The sequence below is a fragment of the Acomys russatus genome, chromosome 25, assembly GCF_903995435.1.
Source record: "Acomys russatus chromosome 25, mAcoRus1.1, whole genome shotgun sequence".
NCBI classification, from domain to species: domain Eukaryota; kingdom Metazoa; phylum Chordata; class Mammalia; order Rodentia; family Muridae; genus Acomys; species Acomys russatus.
Genome location: NC_067161.1, coordinates 40722424 through 40747884, shown reverse-complemented (window position 1 = coordinate 40747884; position 25461 = coordinate 40722424). Strand labels below are relative to the sequence as shown.

The following is a 25461-nucleotide window of genomic DNA, read 5'->3' as shown; positions in this document are numbered from 1 at the left end:
AGGAAGTGACGTAGCCTCCCTAGGCTTAGGTGGGTCACCGGGCCCCTCCTCCTAGAGCGGCCGCCTTTTCCCGCGCGAGCAACCTCTGTTGCTTGGGCCACCGGCGGGGAAACATGGCGTCTGCCCTGGAGCAGTTCGTGAATAGTGTCCGACAGCTTTCAGCTCAAGGTGAGGCCTGGGCCACAGGGCTGGACCTGCATGTCTTGGTGCCGGTGCGGATGTTGGGACCGCCCTTAGCTCTCGCCTCTCCTCCCGGACCTGCTCGGGCCTGGTGGTTAGGGAGGAGCGCCCGGCTGCGAGGAGCACTGCTCGTGCTGTCGGGCGCCGTAGTCCCTGCCGTCGCCTTCCCCTGTCTCGGGCTCTGAGGACTTTCCTTCCCCTCCCCCCGCACCCCCTCCCCCGTTCGGGCCCCTGCCACCGTGCGCTGCTTGACAGTTTGGGGGCGTGACTTCCGCTAGGAGCACTCTCGAGCGCCCATTGGTCCCTTGACCACCCCTTGTTTTCGGTGATTGGTTTAGCACCCTATCCGTCCTGCCTGTCTGGCCACCTCCCCCCCGACCAGGCCTCTCTAGTGGGGGGGGGCAGTGGGGGGGGAATCTTTTCTGGGCTCCTTGGCTGGAAGGCTTGAGCCTTAGCTGTATAGCAGCAAAGGCTCGGAATCCTCCGCCCCTATTTTGGTCGTACCCAAGTCCAAGGGAGCTTTCACTTGTCCGAATCCATTTCTGGGGCGTAGAATTGTTACTTTATGTTCTCTTTAATTTATATACTGTCTATTTCATTCATCTCTTGAGCACACATAATCTTGAGCCAGAATATTTCTCCTAATAGAGTAAAAAATGCTTGAGACAGTGCTTCTCATGGGAATACAGGAAGTACTGATAGGCTACAAGCTACCATTGACATCTCCTGCAAGGTCTGTGGGGTCTGGCTCACAATCTTCATTTGTAAAAGATACCAGGTGTGTCAAGGGCGATGTCAACCTAATTATCTTACGGCTTAAATGATGAAACCATGCACAATAAATAGTAATTCTCGCTTTCCTTACTATTGATAAAATTCAGCTCACAGGACATTTACGTACCTGTGAGTTTTGTAGGGGGTTGTTTTGTTGTTGTTGTTGTTGTTTGTTTTTGTTTTTAATAGACCATTCACTCATACCACACAAGCAGGATTAAAGTTAAGAAAAATGTAAACGTGGCAGAGTACTCCTTTAATCCCAGTACTCTGGAGGCAGAGGTAGGTGGATCTCTTGAGTTCCAGGCCAGCCTTCACTACACACCTCTGATACCCTCATCTCCAAGCTAATTAAGTGGGGCTGGAGAACAGCTCGGCAAACACTGGTCTTCCAGAGGACCTGCGCTGAGTTCCCAGCATTGCTAGTGGACTCCCAGTCACTTGTATTACCAGCCTCAGGGGTTCCAAAACCCAGGATCTTCAGTCTCCTCGGCACCTTCACTTCCATGCCCACACAACTAACAAATACAATAAAGTTAATTATAACACAACCATACAGATAGGCTCCTATACAGCTGTAGAAAGAAAAGTGCATATATTTTTTATGAACTGAAGGGAGTCTGAGGTCATCATTAAATAGCAGAAAGATGCTTAATAGTGTACAGGACACACGTCTGTGTGAGTGAGGAGAAGGGCTGCATGTGTACGTGGGTGAGCATCTCTATACATGTAGACTGTCTCTAGGAGGATACTTAAGGCGTTCATTGGTAACATTGGGTTGTCTGTAAACACAAATCATGGTTTTTGTTTGCTTTGGAGACAAGTCTTACCATGTAATCTGGGCTAGCCTGGAATTTACAGAGACCCACCTGCCTTTGCCTTCTGAGTGCTTGGATTAAAGTTCTTGGATTTGTCACCATACTCAGCCATAATATTAGGTGGGAATTTTTTTTTTTTTTTTAACAGTTTGGAGATTAATTCAACAAGCCGTTGCTAAGGCATTTTAGTCCCTTACTTTGAATTATCTGGCTACCATAATCTCTTGTTGTGCAATGAGGGCGCATAGTTTAATCATGGGGAACGGAATATGGTGAGGGCTCAGAGGGACTAAACTGATGGTTGAATTGAAGGAAGTCAGGTAGCCTATAGAAGACCGTATATATAGAAGCAGAAAAAGGGGGCTGGAAAGATGGCTCAGTGGTTAACAGCACTGTCTGCTCTTCCCAAGGACTCGGGTTCAGGTCCCAGCACCCACATGGCAGTTCACATCTGTCTAATTCCAGTTCCAAGGGATCTGACACCCTTGCCCCCACACCAATGCATATAAAATAAAATTAAATACATTATTTTTTAAGAGGCACAAACAGAGAGGATGTGGAATGTTGATTTTTCTCTTCTTGGTGTGACCAGAGTGGATTGTGGGGGAGTAGTAGGAGCCATGGCTAGAGAAGTTGTAGAAACCAGCTTAGCTCTGGAAACTGAGCTGAAGTGTTTGGATTTCTTAAAAGCCTTCGGGGTAGTTTGACTGAATTTGCACACTGTTGTAAAAGAACTTTTACTCTTCTGTTTCATTTGCTTTCTAGGAGGATTTCTGCTTCTTGTCTACTAACCTGGGCCCAGTCCTGGAAGCTTCTAGCCTCGTACAATCTAAACTGGGCTTAGAATGTTTTCAGCTTCTGGGGCTGGCTGGTTCAACTCAGCTGTTCTGGCTCAAACATCTCTCCCAGCTGACTTATTCAATCTGCCCCTGAATTGCACTGCTTGGCCTCTGACTAACTCCAGCAGTCTTTTCTAGTCTTCTGGCTCCTTCTCATTCTCTGGCTCTCACTCGGTCTTCACCTGAGTTCTCTCTCTGCAACATGACTATGACTGTTACTGTGAAACTGCCTCTTCTCTCTCTACACTGCCCCTAAGTAGCTTCCCTTTCCTCTCAGTTCTTGTGAGAGTTTGGTGTATCCTATTCTGTCAAGTCTTTCTCAGATTTGTCATATTTTCTGCCATTCAATTAAACATCACTTTAAAACATGGATGCTTTCTTCTACAAATTAACTTTACTTTTATTACTTAGGATTAAAGGCGAGCACCACCATGCCTGGACCTCAGCTTTTCTTTACCTGAAACTTGCTCTATCCCAGGCTGGCCTTGATCTGCTTACCTCTGTCTCCTAGATTAAAGGCATGTTTGCATTCCAGCCCGATCACACAGATCTAGAAGGTTCTTTTAGAAGTGATCTCTTGCCAGAGCAGCCAAGTTCTGAATTAAAATTCCTCTATACAATATGAAGTAGAATTTGGAATAATATCTAAGTAGTCATACCATTTCTTGTATGCAGTCTATACAAGAAATGATAGAGTTCCAGATTAAGACATGGAAGGGAGCCGGGCTTTGGTGGCGCATGCCTTTAATCCCAGCACTCAGGAGGCAGAGGCAGGTGGATCTCTGTAAGTTCGAGGCCAGCCTGGTCTGCCAAAGGGAGTCCAGGACAGCCAAAGCTACACAGAGAAACCCTGTCTCAAAAAATCAATAAATAAATAAATAAAAGAATAAGTAAATAATAAAATATTAAAAAAAAAAAAAGACGTGGAAGGGAAAGGAGTAGAGCTGAGAAACTTACAGAATAAAAGTAAGTACTGCTGGTTACGAGAAAGGTGGTGACAGTAAGATGTGCACTTCTGGCTTTAGGAACTGGAGATGCTTTCTGGGGACCAGAGGGAACTGGAGGTCCAGTGTTCTCTCTGACCCGCTGTGAGCACGTTGCTTGTTCTGTCCCTAGTCTTACAGGAAGACAAACCAGACCATCTTGAAGAACTTCAGCTCTGAGAGGCTGTCTGGCTAGGGTTCTTTAGTTTGGTTGGTGCCCTAACTGAATGCTAGTGTTGTTCTGTTTTGCAGGGCAAATGACCCAGCTCTGTGAACTGATCAACAAGAGTGGAGAACTCCTCGCGAAGAACTTGTCCCACTTGGACACGGTGCTTGGGGCTCTAGATGTTCAAGAACACTCCTTGGGCGTCCTTGCTGTTCTGTAAGGGCTTTTTTTTCTTTTATAGTTTTGTGCTTGTTGTAGTCAGTGCTTTCTAGTGTGCGGGTTTGTGTATGTGTTTTCCAGCAAATCATTGCTTATTATTACATTTTGTTCAATTTCATGCTTTTTGTTTGTTTGGAGGCAGGATCTCTCTGTAGCCCTCATGAAACTCACTTTGTAGACCAGGTTGGCCTCAAGTTAGAGTAGTCCACCTGCTTCTGCCTCTGAGTGCTGGGGTTAGGGTGTGTGCCACTACGCCAGACTCCAGTTTCACCATTTGTTTTGAAAGACTTACTGATTTTATATGTATGCGGGTTTTTTGTTTTGTTTTGTTTTTTTGGTTTTTTTAGACAGGGTTTCTCTGTGTAGCCTTGACTGCCCTGGACTCACTTTGTAGACCAGGCTGGCCTCGAACTCACGGTGATCCACCTGCCTCTGCCTTCCAAGTGCTGGGTTTAAAGGCGTGTGCCACTACTGCCCGGCTATGTATCCGTTTTTTTCTTGCATGTATGGATGTGTACCTCATGCATTCCTGGTGTGCAAAAAAGTGAGAAGAAGGTGTTGGATTCCCCCTGAAACTCAAGTTATGAGTGGTTGTGAGTCACCATGTGAGTACTGGGAACCTAGCAAGAGGGATAGGTTCTCTTAACTGCTCAGTGACCGTTCCAGCTTTCAGTTTTATCATCTTAACTCATTGTTTGTTTTTATACAAATTTCAATTTTTCTTTAAATTGTTTTGTTTTGCCTTTGTTTTTTAAGGCAGAGTTTCTCTGTGTATCCCTGGGTGTCCAGGCTGGTTTAATTTTTTAATTTATGTGTACTTGTTGTGGGGGCACTCTTAGAGGACAGAAGAGGAGCTACAGTTACAGACAGCTGTGAGCCACCTGACATGGGTGCTGGGAACTGAACTCAGGTCCTCAGCAAGAACAGCAAGTGTTCTTGATCTCTGAACCAACTTGCTCCTTGGAAATTTCTTTTAAAAAATAACTAGACGTTATAATTTGCATTTATCTCAGCCCCCAGAGGCTTGCCCATGTTTTCTAACTTAGAAAGAAAATATGTAGAGTGATAGAATAGGGTATGGTGGACTATAGTGAGTTATGTATCTTATGTCTGACACAGATTTTCAAATCTGTTGTAACTGGAGTTCTTTGTAACAGTGTCTTGCACAATTTGTTTTGCTGTTGTATATATAAATGGGGATGTTGTCATAGCATTTAAAATAATAAACATCTGGCTCCAGTCACTAGGAATTCAGAGACAAAAATGTATTTTTTTCTTACTGATACAAAAAAGAGCAGATAGTGTGCGTATTTTGTATACACATAAACTCACACATGCATACATATCAAATAAGATGTATGTGAAAACATACCTTTTACATGTATTTGTGTGTGTGTGTGTGTTTGCATGCATATGTGGAGGTCAGAGACAACATGGGAGAGCTGGTTCTTCCCCACCATGTGGGGTTTCAGGGATCAAGCCCCAGTCATCAGCCTTGGCTGTAAACACCCTTACCTGTGAGCCTCTCCCTGGCCCATAAAGCTTTTCTCTTTCTCCCTCTGAGACAGGATCTCACTATTCAACACAGGCAAGTCCTGAACTCACCATCTTCTTAGCCTCCCTAAGTATGAATATCTGTAACTATGGAAACATTTTGATACTGTATAGTATCTTACCATTGTAAGTAAGTTATATGCAAATACTGTGTGGAAAGACCCTGAACGTGTGTCTGAAGCCTCATTTAAACCCACATTCTTGCACAGAATGTGGAGCCCTGAACTGCTGCTTTTTTTTTTTTTTTTTTTTTTTTTTAATTTATTCTTGTTACATCTCAATGTTTATCCCATCCCTTGTATCCTCCCATTCCTCCCCCCCCCCCCTGAACTGCTGCTTTTTATAAAGTGGAAATCACATCACTTCATTGACTACTGTGAAATTGTTTCTGGCACATCTTAATAATGACAAAATGTCAAGTGACATTGTTAACTAGTGCTGTATAGATCAGCGGTTCTCAACCTTCTTAATGCTGTGACCCTTTAATATGGGGTTTTTTTTGTTTTTTGTTTTTTTCTTTTCAAGACAGGGTTTCTCTGTGGAACAGCTCTGGCTGTCCTGGAACTCACTCTGTAGTTCAGGCTGGCCTCAAACTTACAGAGATCCACCTGCCTCTGCCTCCCAAGTGCTAGGATTAAAGGCGTGTGCCACCACTGCCTGGCTAATACAGTTCTTTATGTTGTGGTGACACATAAAATTATTTTTGTTGCTAGTTCATAACTCTTCTACTGTTATGAATCATAATGTAAATATTTTTGGAGCTAGAGGCTTGTCAAAGGGTGGAGAACCACAGATTGAGAACCACTGGTGTAGATGAAAGTAGGCAAACTAAAAGATGTGGGAGAGTCTACCATTTTTCTGGAGATTAATTTCAGTAGTTATTGTTTTTAAGAGATTATGAAGTTTGCTTTAATGCAATGTTCTAATGGTGGCAGCTTTCTCTCCTGAAATTCTCTGCAAGCCTGCTTGAAAGTCTCATGGCAGCTGATGGCACCATCTGCCCACTTACTTAAGATGGGTCATCTGAGTGTTCCCTATTACGTCTGCCCCTCCCGTCATATTTTGCCTGTCAGCTAGTTCTTTCAGTATTCCAGATAGAAACAACAGCCAACTAGCTAGCCATAGCATCTTCAACCTGAGCTGCTTCCTTAGCCTCCCACCACACCGCCCTGTTTGCCTTACTTGAGTGCATTCTACCCAAAACAGGAAAAGCAACAGATTTTTATTTTGTTTGTATGTGGAGGAGGTGCCCACATATCCCACATGAATAGAGGCCAGAAGACAACTTGCTAGAATTGTTTTCCTTCCACCGTGTTACTCTTGGGGATCAGACTCACAAACTCAGGTTATAAGGCCTGGCTTAATCTCCTGAGTGCTTCGTCAGCCCTGAGAAACCAATTCTTTTGTTCGTTTGTTTCTTTAATTTTTATTTTATTTTATTTTTATTTATTTATTTATTTTTTTGAGACAGGGTTTCTCTCTGTAGCCTTGGTTGTCCTGGTCTCGCTTTGTAGACCAGGCTGGCCTCGAGCTCACAAAGATCACCTGCCTCTGCCTCCCTGAGTGCTGGGACTAAAGGTGTGCACCACCATGCCAGGCTTATATCTTTGCTTTTCGGTTTTGTAAAAATATTTATTATTTTACAGTATTCTGCCTGCATGTGAGCCAGCAGGCCAGCAGACGGCACCAGCTCTCATTATAGATGGTTGTGAGCCACTGTGTGGTTGCTGGAATTGAACTCAATAGCTTTGGAAGAAGAGCCAATGCTCTTAACCTCTAAGCCATCTCTTTGTTTTTTAAAAAAGATGTTTATTTTATTTTTATTGTGTATGAGTGTTTGGCTTGCATATACGGATTACCCCATCTTCTTACCTGGTTCCTATGGAGATCAAAAGATTAGTTCAGATCCCCTAAAAATGAAGTTACAGTTAGGAGCCACCGTGTAGGTTCTGAAAATTGAACCTTGGTCTTCTGCAAGAGTAACAAGTGCTCTTGACCACCAAGCCAATTCTCCAGCACTGTGGCGCTTAATTTCACAGAGGCAGGATGGACGTCAAGCTTAAGTTGTTTCTGTTCTTTACTATATGAAATGTAAGGTAATTTGATTCTTTTTCTCCTGTTCCTAGGTTTGTGAAGTTTTCAATGCCCAGTGTTCCTGACTTCGAAACACTATTTTCACAGGTTCAGCTTTTCATTAGTACTTGTAATGGCGAGCACATTCGATATGCAACAGATACATGTAAGTTAATAATGCTCTCTCTTCCTGAATGTGTTTTTCCTTGGCAGTGTTTACATTTTCAATATTTTGTTATTGTTTTTGTTGTTGTTACATCTAGTTGCTGGGCTGTGCCATCAGCTAACAAATGCACTTGTGGAAAGAAAACAGGTAAGAAATGTTATTCAAGTTCTGTTAAAATGTATGCTTGACTCATGAGCTAATATAGTACTCTATATCCCAGTTCTTAGATATGTGTACTTCCTTGTGAGCAGCCTTTGCCTAATGTGAGGCCCAGGGAGGCAACTGGCAGCCATGGTTAGTTTTGAAACTGCAAGTCTGGGCTGGAGGTGTGGCTCAGTGGTAGAGCAGTTGCTTGGCATGCATGAGGTACTTGGTTCCATGCCCAGCACTAAAGGAAAGAAAAATACAGAACCACCAATTAGTGTCCTTTGTACTATAGTGATGCTATTTCTTGTTTTTTCCTTTTAGCTTTTAATTATGATGATTTTCATCTTATAAAATGCTGAAAGGATAATATAAAGACTTTTTGTGCACTCTCAACTCACTCCAAGTGTTAGTGTTAGCTTTGTTTATTCCCTCCCCCACCATTGGGAAGTCAATGTAGATATTTGTTTCTTATCCTAAATACTTCAGTGGGTGCTTTCTTTCTTTTAAAAAATTTTTTTTAAAATTTTAATGTGCCTTAGTATGAGAGTGTCAGATCTTGGAGTTAGAGATAGTTGTGAGTTGCCATGTAGGTGCTGGGAATTGAACATGGGTCCTTTGGAAGAGCAGGCAGTGCTCTTAACCACTGAGCCATTTGTCCAGCCCCCAGTGGGTGCTTTCTAGGCATTCTTGTAGACCGCTGTGGAGATAGTTGGCATCTGGAAATGGATGCTGAGAAAATGCTCTCACAAAACCACAGACTCTGGCCAGATAGTCAGTCAGTGTTCTCTAGAAAAGCAGGTGTCAGAACAGAGGTGGATACACTGCTATTTCTCTTTTGTTCTCTTCCACCTGGAAAGGTTCTTAGACTTTGCCTTTGATGATGCTGACACAAATTTTAACTTGGGTGGTTTTTGGTTTTTGGTTTTTGTTTGTTTGTTTGTTTGTTTTGGTTTTTCAAGACAGGGTTTCTCTGTGTAGCCTTGGCCATCCTGGACTCACTTTGTAGACCAGGCTGGCCTTGAACTCACAGGGATCCGCCTGCCTCTGCCTCCCGAGTGCTGGGATTAAAGGCGTGCGCCACCACGCCTGGCTGGGGTGGTTTTGTTGTTGTTGTTGTTTTTGTTTTTTGTTTTAATTGGGAAATGAACTTTCAAGCTGTAGACTGAAGACAGAAGGAGCCTTGGGCATTCTATAGAAACACTAAACAGTTTGGTTAAAAGCTATGGAGCTAGTGCCAGGCATGGTGGCGCATGCCTTTAATCCCAGCACTCAGGAGGCAGAGGTAGGAGGATCGCTGTGAGTCCGAGACCAACCTGGTCTACAAAGTGAGTCCAGGAGTCAAGGCTACACAGAGAAACCCTGTCTCAAAAAACCTGGGGGTGGTGTGGATGGGGAGAAAGCTATGGGGCTGAAGAGTTGGCTTAGTGGTTAGGAGCACTGGCTGAAGACATCAGCCACTCATGTGGTGCATAGACACACATGCAGGCAGAAACACACACACACGAAGCTGAATAGTAATTCTAGCACTTGGAAGATAGAGGTAGGAGGCTCTTGAGTTCAAGGTTAAACATGATGCCCTGTCTTGGGGTGGGAGATACTATAGTCCCTTCCTGAGTTGGGGAGAGGAGAGAACTGTTACCATGTCTCTTTATTGAAAAGGCCATAGAGATAAGTAGGTGTTTTATAGCCTCGTCTTCTGACCAATGTTGTCCCTCACTTGAGCCTGAGTACTGCCTTTTATAACTGGGGGCAGGAAACTGCACCTGATATGCGCTTATAAATTCAGTGGTAATTTGTTCTTTAGGGTGACTACCCCACTATGAAAAACATCCCAGCACCATCATCCACAAGTTTAGCTTCTAAGCTACCCCACTAATCTATGGTAAACTATATGGAAAGGTTGTCTTTGTTTAACTATTAGGGACATACTAAATAGCTATGTATTTAGCTCTGTTGTCTAGACTGGCTAGCCAGCAAGCATAGGGATCCTCTATCTCTGGCTCTTCAGTGCTACAATTTTGGGGCTAACTGTCACATCCACTTGTACATGGGTTCTAGAGACTGAACTTGGATCCTGGTGATTACATGGCAGACATTTTTACCGGCTGAGCCATCTCCCCAGCCTCAAGAAAGCAGCACAGCTTATTATTCAGAGTCATTGTAAAAGGGGGGAAAAGGTTTTGATTTGAAGTATGATACTGAAATTATCCAAGTATTCAAGAAACATATTAAAACACTTTCTGCCTGAATAGAGGCAGACATTTCCTGACATAGTATGGAAACCTTATTGCTATGTAAGGAACCTATCAATTAGTGTTGTTTTTTATTTGTAAGTGACAACATAAGATCCAATGTGCTGCCAACTTTGAGAACTTATCTGAAAGAGATGTCATTTCTGACAGCCCCTTCGAGGAATTGGCATCCTTAAGCAAGCCATAGACAAGATGCAGATGAACACAAACCAGCTGACCTCAGTACACGCTGATCTCTGCCAGGTACGCAGCCAAAGTATGGGAGTCACACCCGCTCAGAGGTGTAAGGCTGTTCATGGGCTTGCTCCACAAGATAAATGGGTGCATACAGGCTGAGATACAGGGTGGGGCTTAAATGGGATCTTTGTAATGGTTGTAGCATTTTTTTTTTAATTTAAGTCATTTTCTGTTAAATTATGAAACAAGAGTAAAAATACAGGTAACTTTTTATATCTCAAAACATTCATTTATTTATTTACTTATTTATCTTATGCTAAGTAGCTCAAAACCCAAAAGATTCCCAAAAGGGGGAAATATATGATGAGGCCTCCCTGCCACTGTTGCCAGCAACAGTCCTTCTCTTCAGAGAAAACCCACGTTCGTACTTTCTTGTCCATCTCTTCTACAGACAGTTTACATATAAAAGCAACTATATATACACACTTTCTCTTAATTAAAAAAAAAAAAAAAAGCCGGGCATGGTGGAGCATACCTTTAATCCCAGCAGTCAGGAGGCAGAGGCAGGTGGATCCCTGTGAGTTCGAGGCCAGCCTGGTCTACAAAAGAGTACAGAACAGCCAGAGCTGTTACACAGAGAAACCCTGTCTTGGGGGGGGCGGGGGGAGAGGAAAGAAAAAGCCCACAAATCCCAGTAACATATGAATTTTTGTATATCTTGCTTTTTCCTATGTAATGCCTCTTGGCGATGAATCTGTGATCTATATTACACAGCATAGTGTTCTGTAATGTGAGTAGGTCGTGCCCGAGCTAGACTGCAGTGTTGGTGACATGGTGACCTTGGACACCTGTTCTTGCCTTCATCTTTCATCTTTCAAAGTGCTTTTATGACAGTGATAGCATATACTTAATTTTTATTTTACTTCATTATTATTGTTGTTTATTTGTTTCTTTGAGACAATGCTTCTGGACTTAATCCCTAACTGTCCTAGAACTTACTCTGTAGACCAGGCTGGCCTCAAACTCAAAGAGATCTGCCTGCCTTTGCCTACAAGTGCTGAAATAAAAGATGTGTTCCACCACAATGCCTGGTTATACCTAATTTTTCAAAATCAGCTGTTCAAGGAATCTACCAACATTTCCACTGTTGTTGTTGTTTAAGTTCGTTATTTACCTGTGTGCTTGCTTTCTGTATTTTAACACTTTTTTTATACTTACCTGAAGGTTTCAGTTTGAGAAAGGATTCACTTTAAAAACAAAAACAAACAAACAAACAAACAAAAAACCCTTCACTTTTGAGCTCACCATCCTAGTCTGATTTATATTTCTTGTTTTGTTTTTCCCCCCAAGACAGAGTTTCTTTGTGTAGCCCTGAGTGTTCTGGAATCAGCTCTGAAAATGAGGCAGGCTTAGAACTCAGATCCACCTGCATCACCCCCCAGTGCTAAGATTAAAGGTGTTCACCACTGCGCCCTGCCTAGTGCTGGTCTGTTTTGTTTCACTAGTCCAGTGAATTGAAAATGGACACATCTGTTCACTCATCCAGAGACTCCTGAGTTGTGGGTGGACACCTTAGTATTTGTATTTTTACTTTGGTTTATTTTTATCCTTTTTTTTTATCTCCCTGTTTTTTTTTTTTTTTTTAATAGAATCTTACTCCATAGCCCAGGCTGGCCTTGAACTTGCAGCGGTCTTGCTTCAGCAGCCTGAGTGGCAAGGGTTACAGGTGTCAGTGACCACACCCAGCAGGAGATGCTCTTATTCTAGAAGAAATGGAATAATGTGCTAATATTGTGCTATTAATCAACTGTAAAGCAAAATAGTACTGTCTTAAAAATTTTAATCTGAAGTTTTTTCTAAAACCTGCTATAGTGAAATTTAAATTGATTTAATACAAAATTGTTTACAGCTTTGTTTACTAGCGAAGTGCTTTAAACCTGCCCTTCCGTATCTTGATGTGGATATGATGGACATCTGTAAAGAGAACGGAGCCTATGATGCAAAACACTTCCTGTGCTACTACTATTATGGAGGGATGATCTATACGGGGCTGAAGAACTTCGAAAGGGCACTCTACTTTTATGAGCAGGTAATCCGGTTTTCTACAGCTGTGATGTTCTGAACGTGTGTGATCCAAACAGTCACAGAGTGTTACAAGTTCCTAGGAGAGCTAGGGTCAAAAGACAGGCAGGAACAGTGCTAGCAAGGGTGTGGGGATAACTGCAGAGAGGACTGCAAAACAACAGTCTCTTTGAAGAAGAGTTAAGAAAAAGCTCAAGATCTGGGGTGCAGTGCAGTGTTTGCCTGACTCGTTCTTAGGTTGAATCCCAGCACCAAAAACCAAACACAACACAATTACATCATTAAACACGTGGTTCAGCAATTCTACTTCTAAGAATATACTAAAGAGAAATAAAAAGCACCGTCCACATAAAAACAGGTAGAACCAAAAGGTGGGAGCAGCCCAGAGCACTCAGCAGCCAAGGAATGGGTAAGAGTGTGTGCACACAGTGGGATCATTTCAGCCATAAAGAAGGGAGGTACTGACGTCAGGATTGGAATAATTGTTAAGGCTTTACCTTAACAACTGGTCACAGGAGATCCCATATTTAGGATACCGTTTATACAAGTGTCCAGAGACAGAAAGTAGTGTATGTTTGCCTGAGGTCATGGGAGAAAAAGTGAAAAATGACTGTTTTGTGCATAGGGGTTTCTTTTGGAGGAATTGAAATGTTCTGGAAATTAGATAATGATAATAGTATTGCAAACCAGTAAATGTAGTGGAAATCACTGAATGTATATACTTGAAAGGTGTAAATTTTGTGCTCTGAGTTATATTTCAATAAACTGCCATGATGCTGACATATACTCAGGAGCCCAGTAGGCACTTCTTGAGTTCCAGGGTAGCCATGGCCTATACAGCAAGTGTTTATCTCAAAACTAACACTAGTGAGCTGGGCGCGGTGTGTACTCAGGAAGGGAGAAGCAGGCAGATTGCTGTGAGTTTAAGGCCAGCATGGTCTACAAAATGGGTCCAAGGCTACACTGTCTAGAAAAACCAAAACAAATAGAAGTGTTAAATGCTTACCTGGCAGGGGAGATACCCTGATCAAGATAGTTTCCCCAGAGTGAGGCTTCTCCATTGCACATGGGATGAGCTGACCTTGGCTACCTCCCCAACTGCAGGAAGCACACCAGGTGGTAGTGGAGGATTGGCCATCCCCCCTCCCCCATTTTATAAAAACATAAAATATTGGTTCAGCAGGTAGAGGCATTGCCTGTCCTCTTGACTGGAGTTTGATTCTAGGAACCCACATGGTGGAGAGAGAGAGAGAGCCACTCACATGGGCGTGTTCTTCGACTCCAGATAGTCACTGGTGTGTGCATAGGCGCCCACACACTGTAAATAAATAGAGTATATTGATAAAAATGGACATTAAAGTGATACATGTGGTCAGTTTGTATTCCTGGCTATGTTATACAATATCTTCACCCCTCACTCTTCTCTTGCTCAGGCTATAACTACTCCTGCCATGGCAGTCAGTCACATCATGCTGGAGGCATATAAAAAGTATATTTTAGTGTCTTTGATATTACTCGGCAAAGTACAACAGCTGCCTAAATACACGTCTCAAATTGTGGGTAGATTTATTAAGGTAAGTATTTAAAACTGATTGTCTTACATTTTGTATTTATTTGTATGTAAAGACATTGTAACAATACAGTCTTGTAATTTTATTTTATAGTGGCTTAGCTTTCCCAGCAACTTCAGATTAGGGAGTCTGAGGAGAGTCCAGGAGTGTGGTTCAGTCAGAATCTCTAGTTGTTCTAGTTAGTATACATCCTGCTGTCTTTGCTAGGCTGTTTCTCAGAAGCCGGTTTCCAGCCCTTGCTCTGGTACTTGGACTATAGGTGTTTAAGCTCTTGTAGGGGATGATTTTTTTGTTGTTGTTGTTGTTGAATTCTTTATTACATTTTAGTCAAATTACTGGAAACAGTTCTGATTTGGTTGAACTTTACTAATTCAATTGTTGGGATGTCTTACTGAAGCTCTACTTGACTACGGTCTTGTTCCCGTTCTCCCTGGCAGCCAGACTTTGGACAACATTTAAAACACAAAATAATGAAGTTTTTCGTTGTTGTTGTTTGTATTAAGTACATACAGAAAGAGGGCTGGGAAGATAGTCAGTTGGTGAAATGCTGGCTAGAGTTTGATCCCTAGGACCCATATGAAAAGCTGAGCAAAGTGAGTGGAAACAAGTCGATCCTGGGGCTCACCACCCTTAGCTCAGTCCCCGGTCCTAGTGAGACATTTTGTGTCAAAAAAACAGGTGGATGGGGCTGGGCATGGTGGCGCACGCCTTTAATTCCAGCACTTGGGACACAGAGGCAGGTGGATCTTTGTGAGTTCTAGGCAAGCCTGGTCTACAAAGGGAGTACAAGACAACCAAGCTACACAGAAAAACCCTGTCTCAAAAAACCGAAAAAAGAAAACAACAGCAACAACAAAAAAAACACAGGTGGATGAAGCTAGGTGGTGTTAGCTGAGCACATCTTTAATTCCAGCGCTCGGGAGACAGTAGCAGGCAGATCTCTGAGTTCGGGCCCAGCCTGGTCTATAAAGTGAGCCCCAGGACAGTCAGGGCTACACGAAGAAACCTTGTCTCAAAAGCCAAAAACAAACAAAGAAACAAAAAAAACCACAAATGGACAGCTCCTGAGAAATTACAATTAAGATAGACCTTTGATATTTGGATGCATATGGGTGCACATGCATAAATGAATTATGCTCAGGACCCTAGGTTCAGTCCCCAGCACTGCAAAATAAATAGCATATGATCATGATTTTTAAGTTGAGCAGTTGCAAAAGTTTATAATAATGTGACTATCATAAAACTCAAAATTTTAAGACCTAGTTGTAGTGGTGTACATCTTTAATTCCAGTACTCAGGAGGCAGAGGCAGGCAGATCTATGTGAGTTTGAGGGTAGCCTGGTCTACAGAGCGAGTTCCAGGACAACCAGGGCTACACAGAGAAACCCTGTTTCGAAAAAAGCAAAATAAAAAAATGAAAGTACCCTCAGAATTTTAGGGTTGTAAGTCTGGGTTGTTGGTTTTTTGTTTGTTTTGTTTTGTTTTTGTTGTTGTTTTTTGAGACAGGGTTTCTTTGTGTAGCCTTGACTGTCCTAGACTTGCTTTGTAGACCAGGCTAGCCTTGAACTCATAGTGATCCACCTGCCTCTGCCTCCCAAGTGCTGGGATTAAAGGTGTGTGCCACCACTGCCTGGCTGGGGCTGTAAGTTTCATGTCTTATTATTTGTTAGTAAGTGGCCACCTGAGCTTTGCCTGAGAGCCCTTATGGCTTTCAATACTCTTGGCTGCCTAGTACCCCCATGACGGGGAAGGTAGTTAAAAGTGCCCCATGGGAAAGTGATGAGTGAGATCTGTTTAAGGCAGCCATCCTCAGAACACCATAGAAAGCTCCTCAGTTCTTCCTGGTGGCCCCCAGGCGGACAGTAGACCTGCTGTAGGAGCAGGACGTTCTTAAAGCGATTGTCTTCATAGCTCAGGGACACGGCTCCTAAGACTTAGTAACTTACAGTGTGATGTTAGGAACAAGACTAGTCAGAGGTGCGTTTCAATCCGTTTCTGCCTGGTGGTGCTGCACAGGCCCTTTCACATGCATTTGGCTCTCTGCCCAGTTCCTAAATGGAAATTAAAATTGTCCCATTTTCCCTGGTAGGGGAAACAACCACCGACAGAAAAAAGACGTGTGTCTTCACTAAATTATTGATATAAATTACTCCATAGTGAATTTCTGTCCTTGGTCTTAAAAACCAGGCATTTGCTTTGGATAAAGTGTACACTGCTATAATTTTTTTCTCACCTTAATCCTTTAGCCTCTCAGCAATGCTTACCATGAATTAGCACAAGTTTATTCAACCAATAACCCATCGGAACTCCGGAACCTGGTGAACAAGCACAGTGAGACCTTCACTCGCGATAACAACATGGGCCTGGTGAAGCAGTGCCTTTCTTCTCTCTATAAGAAGAACATTCAGCGGCTAACAAAGGTGAGGTGCTGCCCGGGGGCAGCTCGGCCGTTCTTGGACCTAGTTTCCCTTTCTTTTCCTCTTGAGCACAGAGGAACCAGGTACAGGATAAAAAGTATGGCAGGATTTCTACACTAAGGGAGAATCTGTTGCAGCTGGGTTCTTAGAAAGAGTTTGATTGATACCTTTTGGTCTTTTCAGGGCTAGAGCAGGGTATTTGAGAAGAGGAGCAGGTGAAGAGGAGGAAAGGTAGGAGATACGGCTACATGGGAGGCAGAGACGTAGCCCTGAAGGGGTCACCAGGTCCAAGTCGGGTGTGGTGGGTGGCTAGTGATGGCCGGCCTTGAACTTCTTGGCCTGTGCTGCTCTCTGCTGAGACGTAAGAGTTCTGACACTACCATCTAGGCCAGAGTTAGAGAGCCACGTGTGCTTGAGTTGTAGGAGGTAAGGGAGTTTTTGTTTAGACAGTATCTTGCTACATTGCCCAAGCGGATCTTAAGCTCCTGACCCTCCTGCTTTAGTCTCCAGAGGGCTGGAGTTACAGGTGTGTGCTACCGAGTCCTGTTCTTCATTGTGATGATAAAAATGTATGCATGTAGTCCCAGGCACCTAGGCCCTGATGGAGGGCTTCTTGAGGCTAGTCCAAGCAGGGTAGCGAGACGCTGACTCAAGAAAAGAAGAAGAAGAAATATACTTCTTATTAAGTGTTTGAACTGTGAAAAGAAACATAAATTTAAATCTCATTTAGAAAATGTATGCTACAGGCAGGTGCAATGGCACATGCCTGCAATTCCCCCACTCGGGGAGGCAGAGGCAGGCAGATCTTTGAGTTTGAGACCACACAAAAATGAGTCCAGGACAGCCAGGGCTATTGAAGTGTATGCTGCAAGTAATAGGAATTTTACGAAAAGAGCCTTATATAGAACTTGGCTTTTCGGTAAGAATCTGCTAACAGCCTGACGGTGACCACTGGTGAGATGATGGGGTGTGGGTATGCTTTTGGGGGGCTACTTTATTGGTATTGAGTTCTTACATCTACCACCCTTCTGTGCTTTAATCCCTTCCAATCCCCTAACACTAAGTAGTTGAGAAAGGTTGGAGGGAAAGAGGGCATAATCCTCTTTAGACTACTTCCTGCTAAGTAAGGGGCATCAGGCTCCTTGGGGCAAGTCTGACCTTCATTGTCAGGACATTCAATTTCTTCTTCTCTTTGCACATGACCATTTGACAAACCTCAACAACAGCAACCAGCAACAGTCTCTCTTCAGAGCACTCCTGGCCCCTCTTGAGGTTCTGGCATTTATCCCCTCTGAAAAGTTGCCAGAATTCCAAGCAGAAACTACCTGCAGCTGGCAAAAAGCATGCCCCTCCTAGAGCACATGACAGTCATAGCAGCTGTGGTCAATCTGAAGCAGCCCCATACCCCACACCTGGGATTAAACAAAACATAGTCACATAACCTAACTGGGGTTTTGTTCTGGTTTTTTGTTTTGTTTTGTTTTTTTATTTTCCAAGACAGGATTTCTCTGTGTAGCCTTGGCTGTTCTGAACTCACTTTGTAGACCAGGCTGGCCATGAACTCACATCGATCCACTTGCGTCTGTCTCCCGAGTGCTGGGATTAAAGGTGTGTGCCACTACACCCAGCTCATAACTGGTTTTTTAAAAAACACCAAAATTCTCATTACATGGGGATCCACATCATCAGTAGTTGGTGCTAGGAAAAGTGTAGAAGCCAGGCTGCCTGTCGGACAGCAGGAAGTGGTGATGGATGCTAAAGAAGCAGAGCAGGGAATTGGATGGGTGGAGGTGGACATGCCGTTGGGAACATGGGGTCTAGAAGAGAAGAGGGGTGAGGAGCTGTCAGCAAGAGGAGCCCTCCCAGTAGTCCAGAATGAGGACTACTTCCTGACTCAAAAGGAAACCAGCGAAGAAAAGTTGTAAAATAAATGTCACCTGTCACCTAGACAAGTCAATTTCAGAACTAATATGGGCGGGTATGGTAGCACATGTCTGCCATCCCAGCATTAGGAAGGCAGAGGTAAGCAGATGTCATAAGTTCAAGGCCAGCCCAGTATACATGGAGAGTTCCAGACTAGCCGGGGTTACATAGTGAGATCAATCTAACGTAAGCAGGCATTGCTGTGAAAATCAACAGCCATGCTTTAACATTTTAAAATTTTATTTTCATTTATCTACTGTGAATTGGTGTCACACATCTGTGTGATGGTGTCAGATCCCCTGGAACTGGAGTCACAGACAGTTGTGAACTGTCATGTGGGTTCTAGGAATTGAATCTGGGTCCTCTGGAAAAGCAGCCAGTGCTCTTAACTGCTGAGCTATCTCTCCAGCCCCAGTTTGACATTTTGCACTAGTTACCAGCTTGTACTTTGAGGCAGCAATATAGTAAGATGTGTTTTCAGTCAAGATAAGAAAGAAGGTGTTCGTAGAAGCCTCAGCAGATAGACCTTGTATTGTGTCAATGTTGGTGTTGGCAGCTCTGTCGTCCTAAGGTGGCCAGGTACAGCGGTCATTGCTGCATCCATTGTAGAGGGGTTGTTTTTTGTCAGTGTTTGGATATTGGTTGGTTGGTTCTTTTGTTTTTGAGATGGGGTCTCATTGTATAGCTCTCTCTAGCCTAGAACTTGCCAGTCAGACCAGGCTAGCCTTGAACTCACTGAGATACCCATCTGTCTCATCCTCCCAAGTGCTGGGACTAAAGGTGTGTTCAAGCAATCCTGGCTGGATGTTAGAGTCTTCTCATGTCTCTTCTGTGTGTGTTTGTGAAGACAATTATTTGTAATCAGGGGCATGCTGGTCTCTCCACTTCTTTTCCTCAGTATGTTCTGAACCTCTCTATGGCAGCCTAAGTGTATATCATAGGTACTTACTGCAAGCACGATCCCACTAGCTATGCCCCAGTGGAAAGTGCAATCTTAATAGAGTTTTTACTTAGGTTTCCTAATGATAATAGAATGAGCATTTTCCCTATGATGGATGTCCCTTTGGTTTCCTTTTCTACATTTGCGTAGCCCTTGATTTGACTTCTGACTTCTGAGACTTGACCTTTTTCTTCCTTATGAAAGTGCCATGATGTATAGGGAATTAACTATTTCTCATTACTCCTCTAGAAGGTGAGAGCTGAGACCTTTGGTTTCATTAGTTTCCGGGGGGGGGAGGGAGATTGTGCACACACACACGTGTGTGTGCTTGTGCACATTGGTGTAGAGCAGAGACCACCACATGGGAACCAGTTGTCTCCTTCCACCATTCAGGTATAGGGGTGGATCTTGGGTTGTCAGACTTGGCTGCAGTCACTTTTACTCGGTGAGCAAGCTTGTCACCCATCAAGCCATTTTCACAAAGAAAATTGTATTTTATGTAGCAATGGAAAGAATGCTGAACACATTCAGTGTGATTAATTTACTTCTGACTTTCAGACCTTTTTAACACTATCATTACAAGATATGGCAAGTCGTGTGCAACTATCTGGACCTCAGGAGGCAGAAAAATATGTTCTACACATGGTGAGTGTGTTTTTAAATTTTTGACAGGTGGGGTTTTGTTTTTATAAAAGCGGATGGTGTTCATTACGGAAAAAATAAGGTTTAAAAAAAGCAAATACTCAGAGTCAACCCCTGTTGACATTTTGGTCTGTTTCTTTATATATAGTTAGATTTCCTAGTCATGGCTACACTACAAAGAGAAATATATGAGACAAGTAACTCTTCAAAGAGAAAAAAATGATTTAGCTCACATTTTGGTTCTGATATGAAGTGGTCTGGTTTGTCTGGTCTTGGGTGATGGTGGCACATCATGACAGGAACATGTAGGAGCAGTTCCCTCTGATGGTAACCCCAGGGTCTCCCCACTGGCCTCGCCTCCTAAGGTTTCTACTCTCCAAATAGTACCACCTTGTAGATAAAGTTTTCAGTCACAGTGAATCCTTGAGGACACTCAAACAGCTAAATGTCCAATATATATCATTGTTGTATTCAGTTAATGCTCCTTGTTTATTATATTTAAGTCACTTGAAAGATTCCCAAAATATTTCACGTATACAAAGCATAAAGTAGAGCCATTATGTTGATCTATGATAGGACCATTCATTCCACTGTTCAATATGTATGCTAAAACAACTCTCAATGTCAAAGTCTTATGGAAAAAAAAAAAAAGGAGGGGCGGGTAGCTGAACCAGTGTGCTCTGATGTTGTTGACTTACATTCTGAGTCAAGTTCCAAGCCTTATTGTGGCAGTATCAGTATGTTGCACGTGGAATAGCACTTACAAAGTGATAGGACAAACTTTGACACACTTGGCACCAGCTTAAAGCATAGATTTAGGGCTAGAGATATGGCTCGGTGGTTAAGAGTGCTTTGCTCTTCTAGAGGAACTGAATTCAGTTTTCAGCACCCATGTCTGGCACCTCATGCTACCTGCAACTCTAGCTGGCCTTCAGGGACGCCTGAGCACACATGGTACACACACAGACATACATATATAAATAAAGCCAACCTTTAAAGAAAGACAGCATAGCATAGCCCTGGGGTGACAGGTTGATGAGGCAAGGCTCTTTTTTTTTTTTTTTTTTTTTTAAAGACAGGGTTTCTCTGTGTAGCCTTGGCTGTCCTGGACTCACTTTGTAGACCAGGCTGGCCTTGAACTCACAGCGATCCGCCTGCCTCTGCCTCCTGAGTGCTGGGATTAAAGGTGAGTGCCACCACTGCCTGGCTGAGGCGAGGTTCTTAAGCCACCATTTCACTAGGTAATGTGCATAAAGGTGCACTTAAATAGGTATTCCACACACTTTTTCTCTGTTTTTCAATTTATTATTTTGTGTGTAGATGTTTTGCCTGCAGCACATGCATGCAGCGCCTCCCAGAAGCCAAAAATGGGCCTTGGCTCCCTTTGGACTGGAATTATACTATTGTGAGTCAGCTGGGTGTGGTGGCGCACGACTTTAATGCCAGCACTTGGGAGGCAGAGGCAGGTGGATTGCTGTGAGTTCGAGGCCAGCCTGGTCTACAAAGCAAGTCCAGGACAGCCAAGGCTACACAAGAGAAACCCTATATCAAAAAACCAAAACAAACAAACAAACATACTATTGTGAACCACCATGCGGGTTCTGGGTATTGAACCTAGGTTTTCTGGAAGAACAGCCTCTTAACAGTGCTCTTAACCACTGAACCACCACATACATTTTCAGAAGATGCAGATATCCGTGAAGGAACAGAATATGACAGCACTCCTTTGTATTTGCTTCCAGCTGGGTCCCTGAAAAGAAGGTTCAGTGACTCCCTGACTTCTAACAACTTGTTTCGCTGTGTTTATAATGCATCCTTTTTAAGAGCCACGCATGTAAGATGTATTTGTAGTTCATCCATTTTCAAGCTGTAGTGTTACACTGTACCTTTCTATTCTAACTATTTGGACATTTAGATCACTTTCTATTCTGGTTGTTAAGAGAACTCTGAATTCTAGTTAGTATGCTTTGGGCTGGAGCTGCTATCTCATTAACATTATCTAGTGTCCCTTCCAAGGCAAGAAATGGCCATTTTAGGCAGCTCAGTTCCATTGCTCACAAGTGGGCTAAACATTAGTCACACTGGAAATCTAGACAGAGTGGCTCTTGCTGTAGTCCTAGCAATCAGGAGCTTGAAGCAAGGGGATTGCTATGTATTCTAGTTGTGGTAGTTTCCTAGTGGGTTATAGGTCAGCCCAGCCTATAGAATATCTTCTTTCAAAACAAAATAAACATCATGGAACAATTTTTAGGGACAAATGTAGCCATCTGTGTCCCGTGTTTGCTACTGCTGTTGTAACTGATGGTCAGAATGTGGCTGTGTAAGATAAGTCCCCAGTCACTGGTACAAATAGAACAGTGACAGACGGTGAAATTACTTTGAAAGCAGCAGCAGTAAAAAGGGTTTGCCAGAAAAGGAGAACATAATTTCCACGGATGAAAAACAAATTGTAGCCTTATGTTTTAAAATGCAGTAGAAAGCTTGATTGTGGTAGTATACACGCCTTTAATCCCAGCACTTGAGTTCTAGGCCATACTGGTCTACAGAGTGAGTTCCAGGACAACCAAGGCTACACAGAGAAACTACTTCTCAGGGGGAAAAAAAAAGTTAAACCAGCATGGAGTTATCATGTGGTTATAATTCCAGCACTTGAGAGGTGGAAGCAGAAGCTAAAGCCAGATTACAAAGAAAACCAAATAAAGAAAAGACATCCAGAGATGGTGGCCATAACTTTATTCCCAGGTCTGGTAGAGGCAAGCAGATCTCTGCATGCTTGAGGGTATTCAGATCTAGAAGATTAGTTCCAAGCCAGCCAGGGCTACATAGTGAGACCCTAGCTCAATAAATAGAGGGAGGGAGGGAAAGTGTGAGGTTTTAAGGTAGATAACACATCAGTGGGTTCACTGGCCTCTATAATGATAGCTAGCATATAGCATTTACAGCTAATGCATAGATAATACTTATGTAGTTGAGCCGGAGAAATGGCTCAGAGGTAAAGAAGATTTGCTCTTCCAAAGGACCTGGCTTTGAGTCTTGGCACCCACACAGTAGCTCACAGTCCCCCGTAACTCTAGTTGCAAGAGTTACCCTCTACATTCAAAACATCCGTTTTTTTGTAAAACATCCTTTTATTGTTGTTTGGTTTGGTTTGTTTTGTTAGCCAGGCCTGTGATCCCAGATTCCGGTATCTGAGGCAGAAGAATCACACATTTGAGGTGTGTGTGTCAACAATACAGCAAGGCTTAAGCATTGCGTTAGACCTCTGCTTATATCCACCCACTAGTCTACAGGGTTCAGGGCTAAATTTTCATGATTTCCTTCTTTTTAATTCCTTCTCTTTTCTTTTTTTAGATAGAAGATGGAGAAATTTTTGCAAGTATTAACCAAAAGGATGGTATGGTCAGTTTCCATGATAACCCTGAAAAATATAATAACCCAGCCATGCTTCATAACATTGATCAGGAGGTGAGCATGGTACTTGGCTTGGGCACTTGACAGGTGATTGAGCTGCTGTATTGGAAATGTTCCTGTGCTCCAGGATTGTCTGTTTAAAGTAGTTCCCAGCTGGTGAGCACAAAAGGGGCTGCTGGAAACTCTTCTAGATTGATTGGATGGCTGCACTAAATGGGAGGTTAGATTTCCCAAATAGATTACCTAAACCTACTTTTAACTCCAAAATCAGTCAAAGGCTCTAGTAGTAGTCTCCCTGTACTCAACTACCAGCCTGTGGACTTGTTTCTGTGGGCATCCGGGTGGGAGAGTAGAAGGCATCTCCCATGCCAGCAGCAGCAGTATCCTGGGCATCTAGAGGAGGAGTGCCATGTCGACAGTGTGGCTATAGCTGTGTGTGCGCAGGCCCACTGCTCGAGTCTTGCTTCGGGTTCTGGTAATGTGTTGGTTCATCTGGCTTGTGTGGTTGCCTGTTCTTTCAATCCCGGTGCTTGGGAGGCAAATGACTTGAGTCTGAGGCCAACCTGGGTGGACTACATAGTAGTAAGACTGTCTGAAAACACCAAAATCGCCAGGCGCGGTGGTGCACGCCTTTAATCCCAGCACTCAGGAGGCAGAGGCAGGCAGATCACTGTGAGTTTGAGACTAGCCTGATCTACAAAGTGAGTCCAGGACAGCCGAGGCTACACAGAGAGACCCTGTCTTGAAAAACAAAACAACAAAAAGTGTCACCTAAAATGCTACCTTAGTTTGGGGACTAGCAAGATGGCTCAGCAGGTAAAAGCATCACACTGCCAAGCCTGAGGACTGGAGTTCAATTCCTGGGACCTACATAGTTGAAGGAGAAAATCTGACACTTAGAAGTTCACATATGCTTAGACCTCCACATATGCTTGTGCTTGCATGTGTGCACAAATAGACAAACACACTAAATAAATAAGTATACATATATATCGGTTTCAGTGATGAGGGTGCTACCATGGGTTTGACTGCAAGTATTGTTTCAACTCTGGAGTAGCATACAGTACATGCATTTATTTATTTATTTATTTAGGTTTTTCGAGGCAAGGCCTATTTATTTATTTATTTATTTATTTATTTATTTATTTATTTATTTATTTATTTATTTATTTATGTTTTCCAAGACAAGGTCTCTCTGTGGTAGCCTTGGCTGTCCTAGACTCACTTTGTAGACCAGGCTGGCCTTGAACTCACAGAGATCCGACTGCTTCTGCCTCCCTGAGTGCTAGGATAACAGCCATGTGCCGCCGCCATCCCTGGGTCTTGTCTTGTTTTTGAGACAGGGTTTCTCTGTGTAGAGCTGGCTGTCCTGGAACTTGTTCTGTAGACCAGGCTAGCTTGAACTCACAGAGATGCACCTGTCTCTGCCTCTGGAGTGCTGAGATAAAAGGCATGCACTACATGGCTTGTGTATTTACTCTTGAATCCAAATATTTTGACTTCAGAACTCCTTAGTAGAGGGGTTCCAGATCAAGGATGAGTCTCTAGCTTCCTGCTGATAATCAGTCACAGGTGTGACTGACCAAAGCCACTTATATGGTGATATGGTTCTTGTACAGATGCTAAAATGCATAGAGCTGGACGAGCGGCTGAAGGCCATGGACCAGGAGATCACAGTGAACCCCCAGTTTGTTCAAAAGGTAAAACACAGTTCTCATTTGAAATGGGTGGAGGAGAGTTGGGGATATTGCATCAAGCACAAGAACTTGGTTTCGTTTATTAAATGTATAGTTGCTCGTTGTTGTTGAAACCAGTAGCCATAAATTCTCAGAGACAACTTGTTGAGATGTGTTCAGGAACTGTCTGAAGTGTGCTTAGGGAAGGCCCCGGTTGCCTGTTGTTCTGTGGGGGCTTTCCTGCAGAGATAGGCGGAGTAGCTGGCATGCCTGCCTTCACCAGAGTCCTCTTGATAGAGTCCATTACAAACACACCACTTTCCCTTCCCCTTTACAGAGTATGGGCTCACAAGAAGATGACTCAGGAAACAAGCCCTCCAGTTATTCTTGAACTTGAACGCTTATCCTGAGGTAACAGAACTGTCACCTTGGCTTGGCGAGTGTGAAGAGG

The 25461-nt window shown here is 43.3% G+C and overlaps 1 protein-coding gene across 3 annotated transcripts; it reads left to right on the top strand.

The window, feature by feature from the left end:
• On the top strand, window positions 1-25461 carry Cops3 (COP9 signalosome subunit 3). 3 transcript variants are annotated; one of them, XM_051167808.1, is made up of 12 exons: window positions 1-168; window positions 3847-3976; window positions 7660-7772; window positions 7870-7919; window positions 10322-10414; window positions 12258-12437; window positions 13864-14004; window positions 16248-16421; window positions 19840-19926; window positions 23275-23388; window positions 24954-25034; window positions 25348-25461. In XM_051167808.1, exons 1-12 carry the CDS (start codon window positions 114-116, stop codon window positions 25399-25401), a joined length of 1272 nt encoding a protein of 423 aa, XP_051023765.1. In that variant the 5' UTR covers window positions 1-113; the 3' UTR covers window positions 25402-25461. The 3 variants fall into 3 exon arrangements, with proteins under 3 accessions (XP_051023765.1, XP_051023766.1, XP_051023767.1); XM_051167809.1 differs by lacking the exon at window positions 10322-10414; XM_051167810.1 differs by lacking the exons at window positions 1-168; window positions 3847-3976 and having other exon boundaries at window positions 7678-7772; window positions 10254-10414.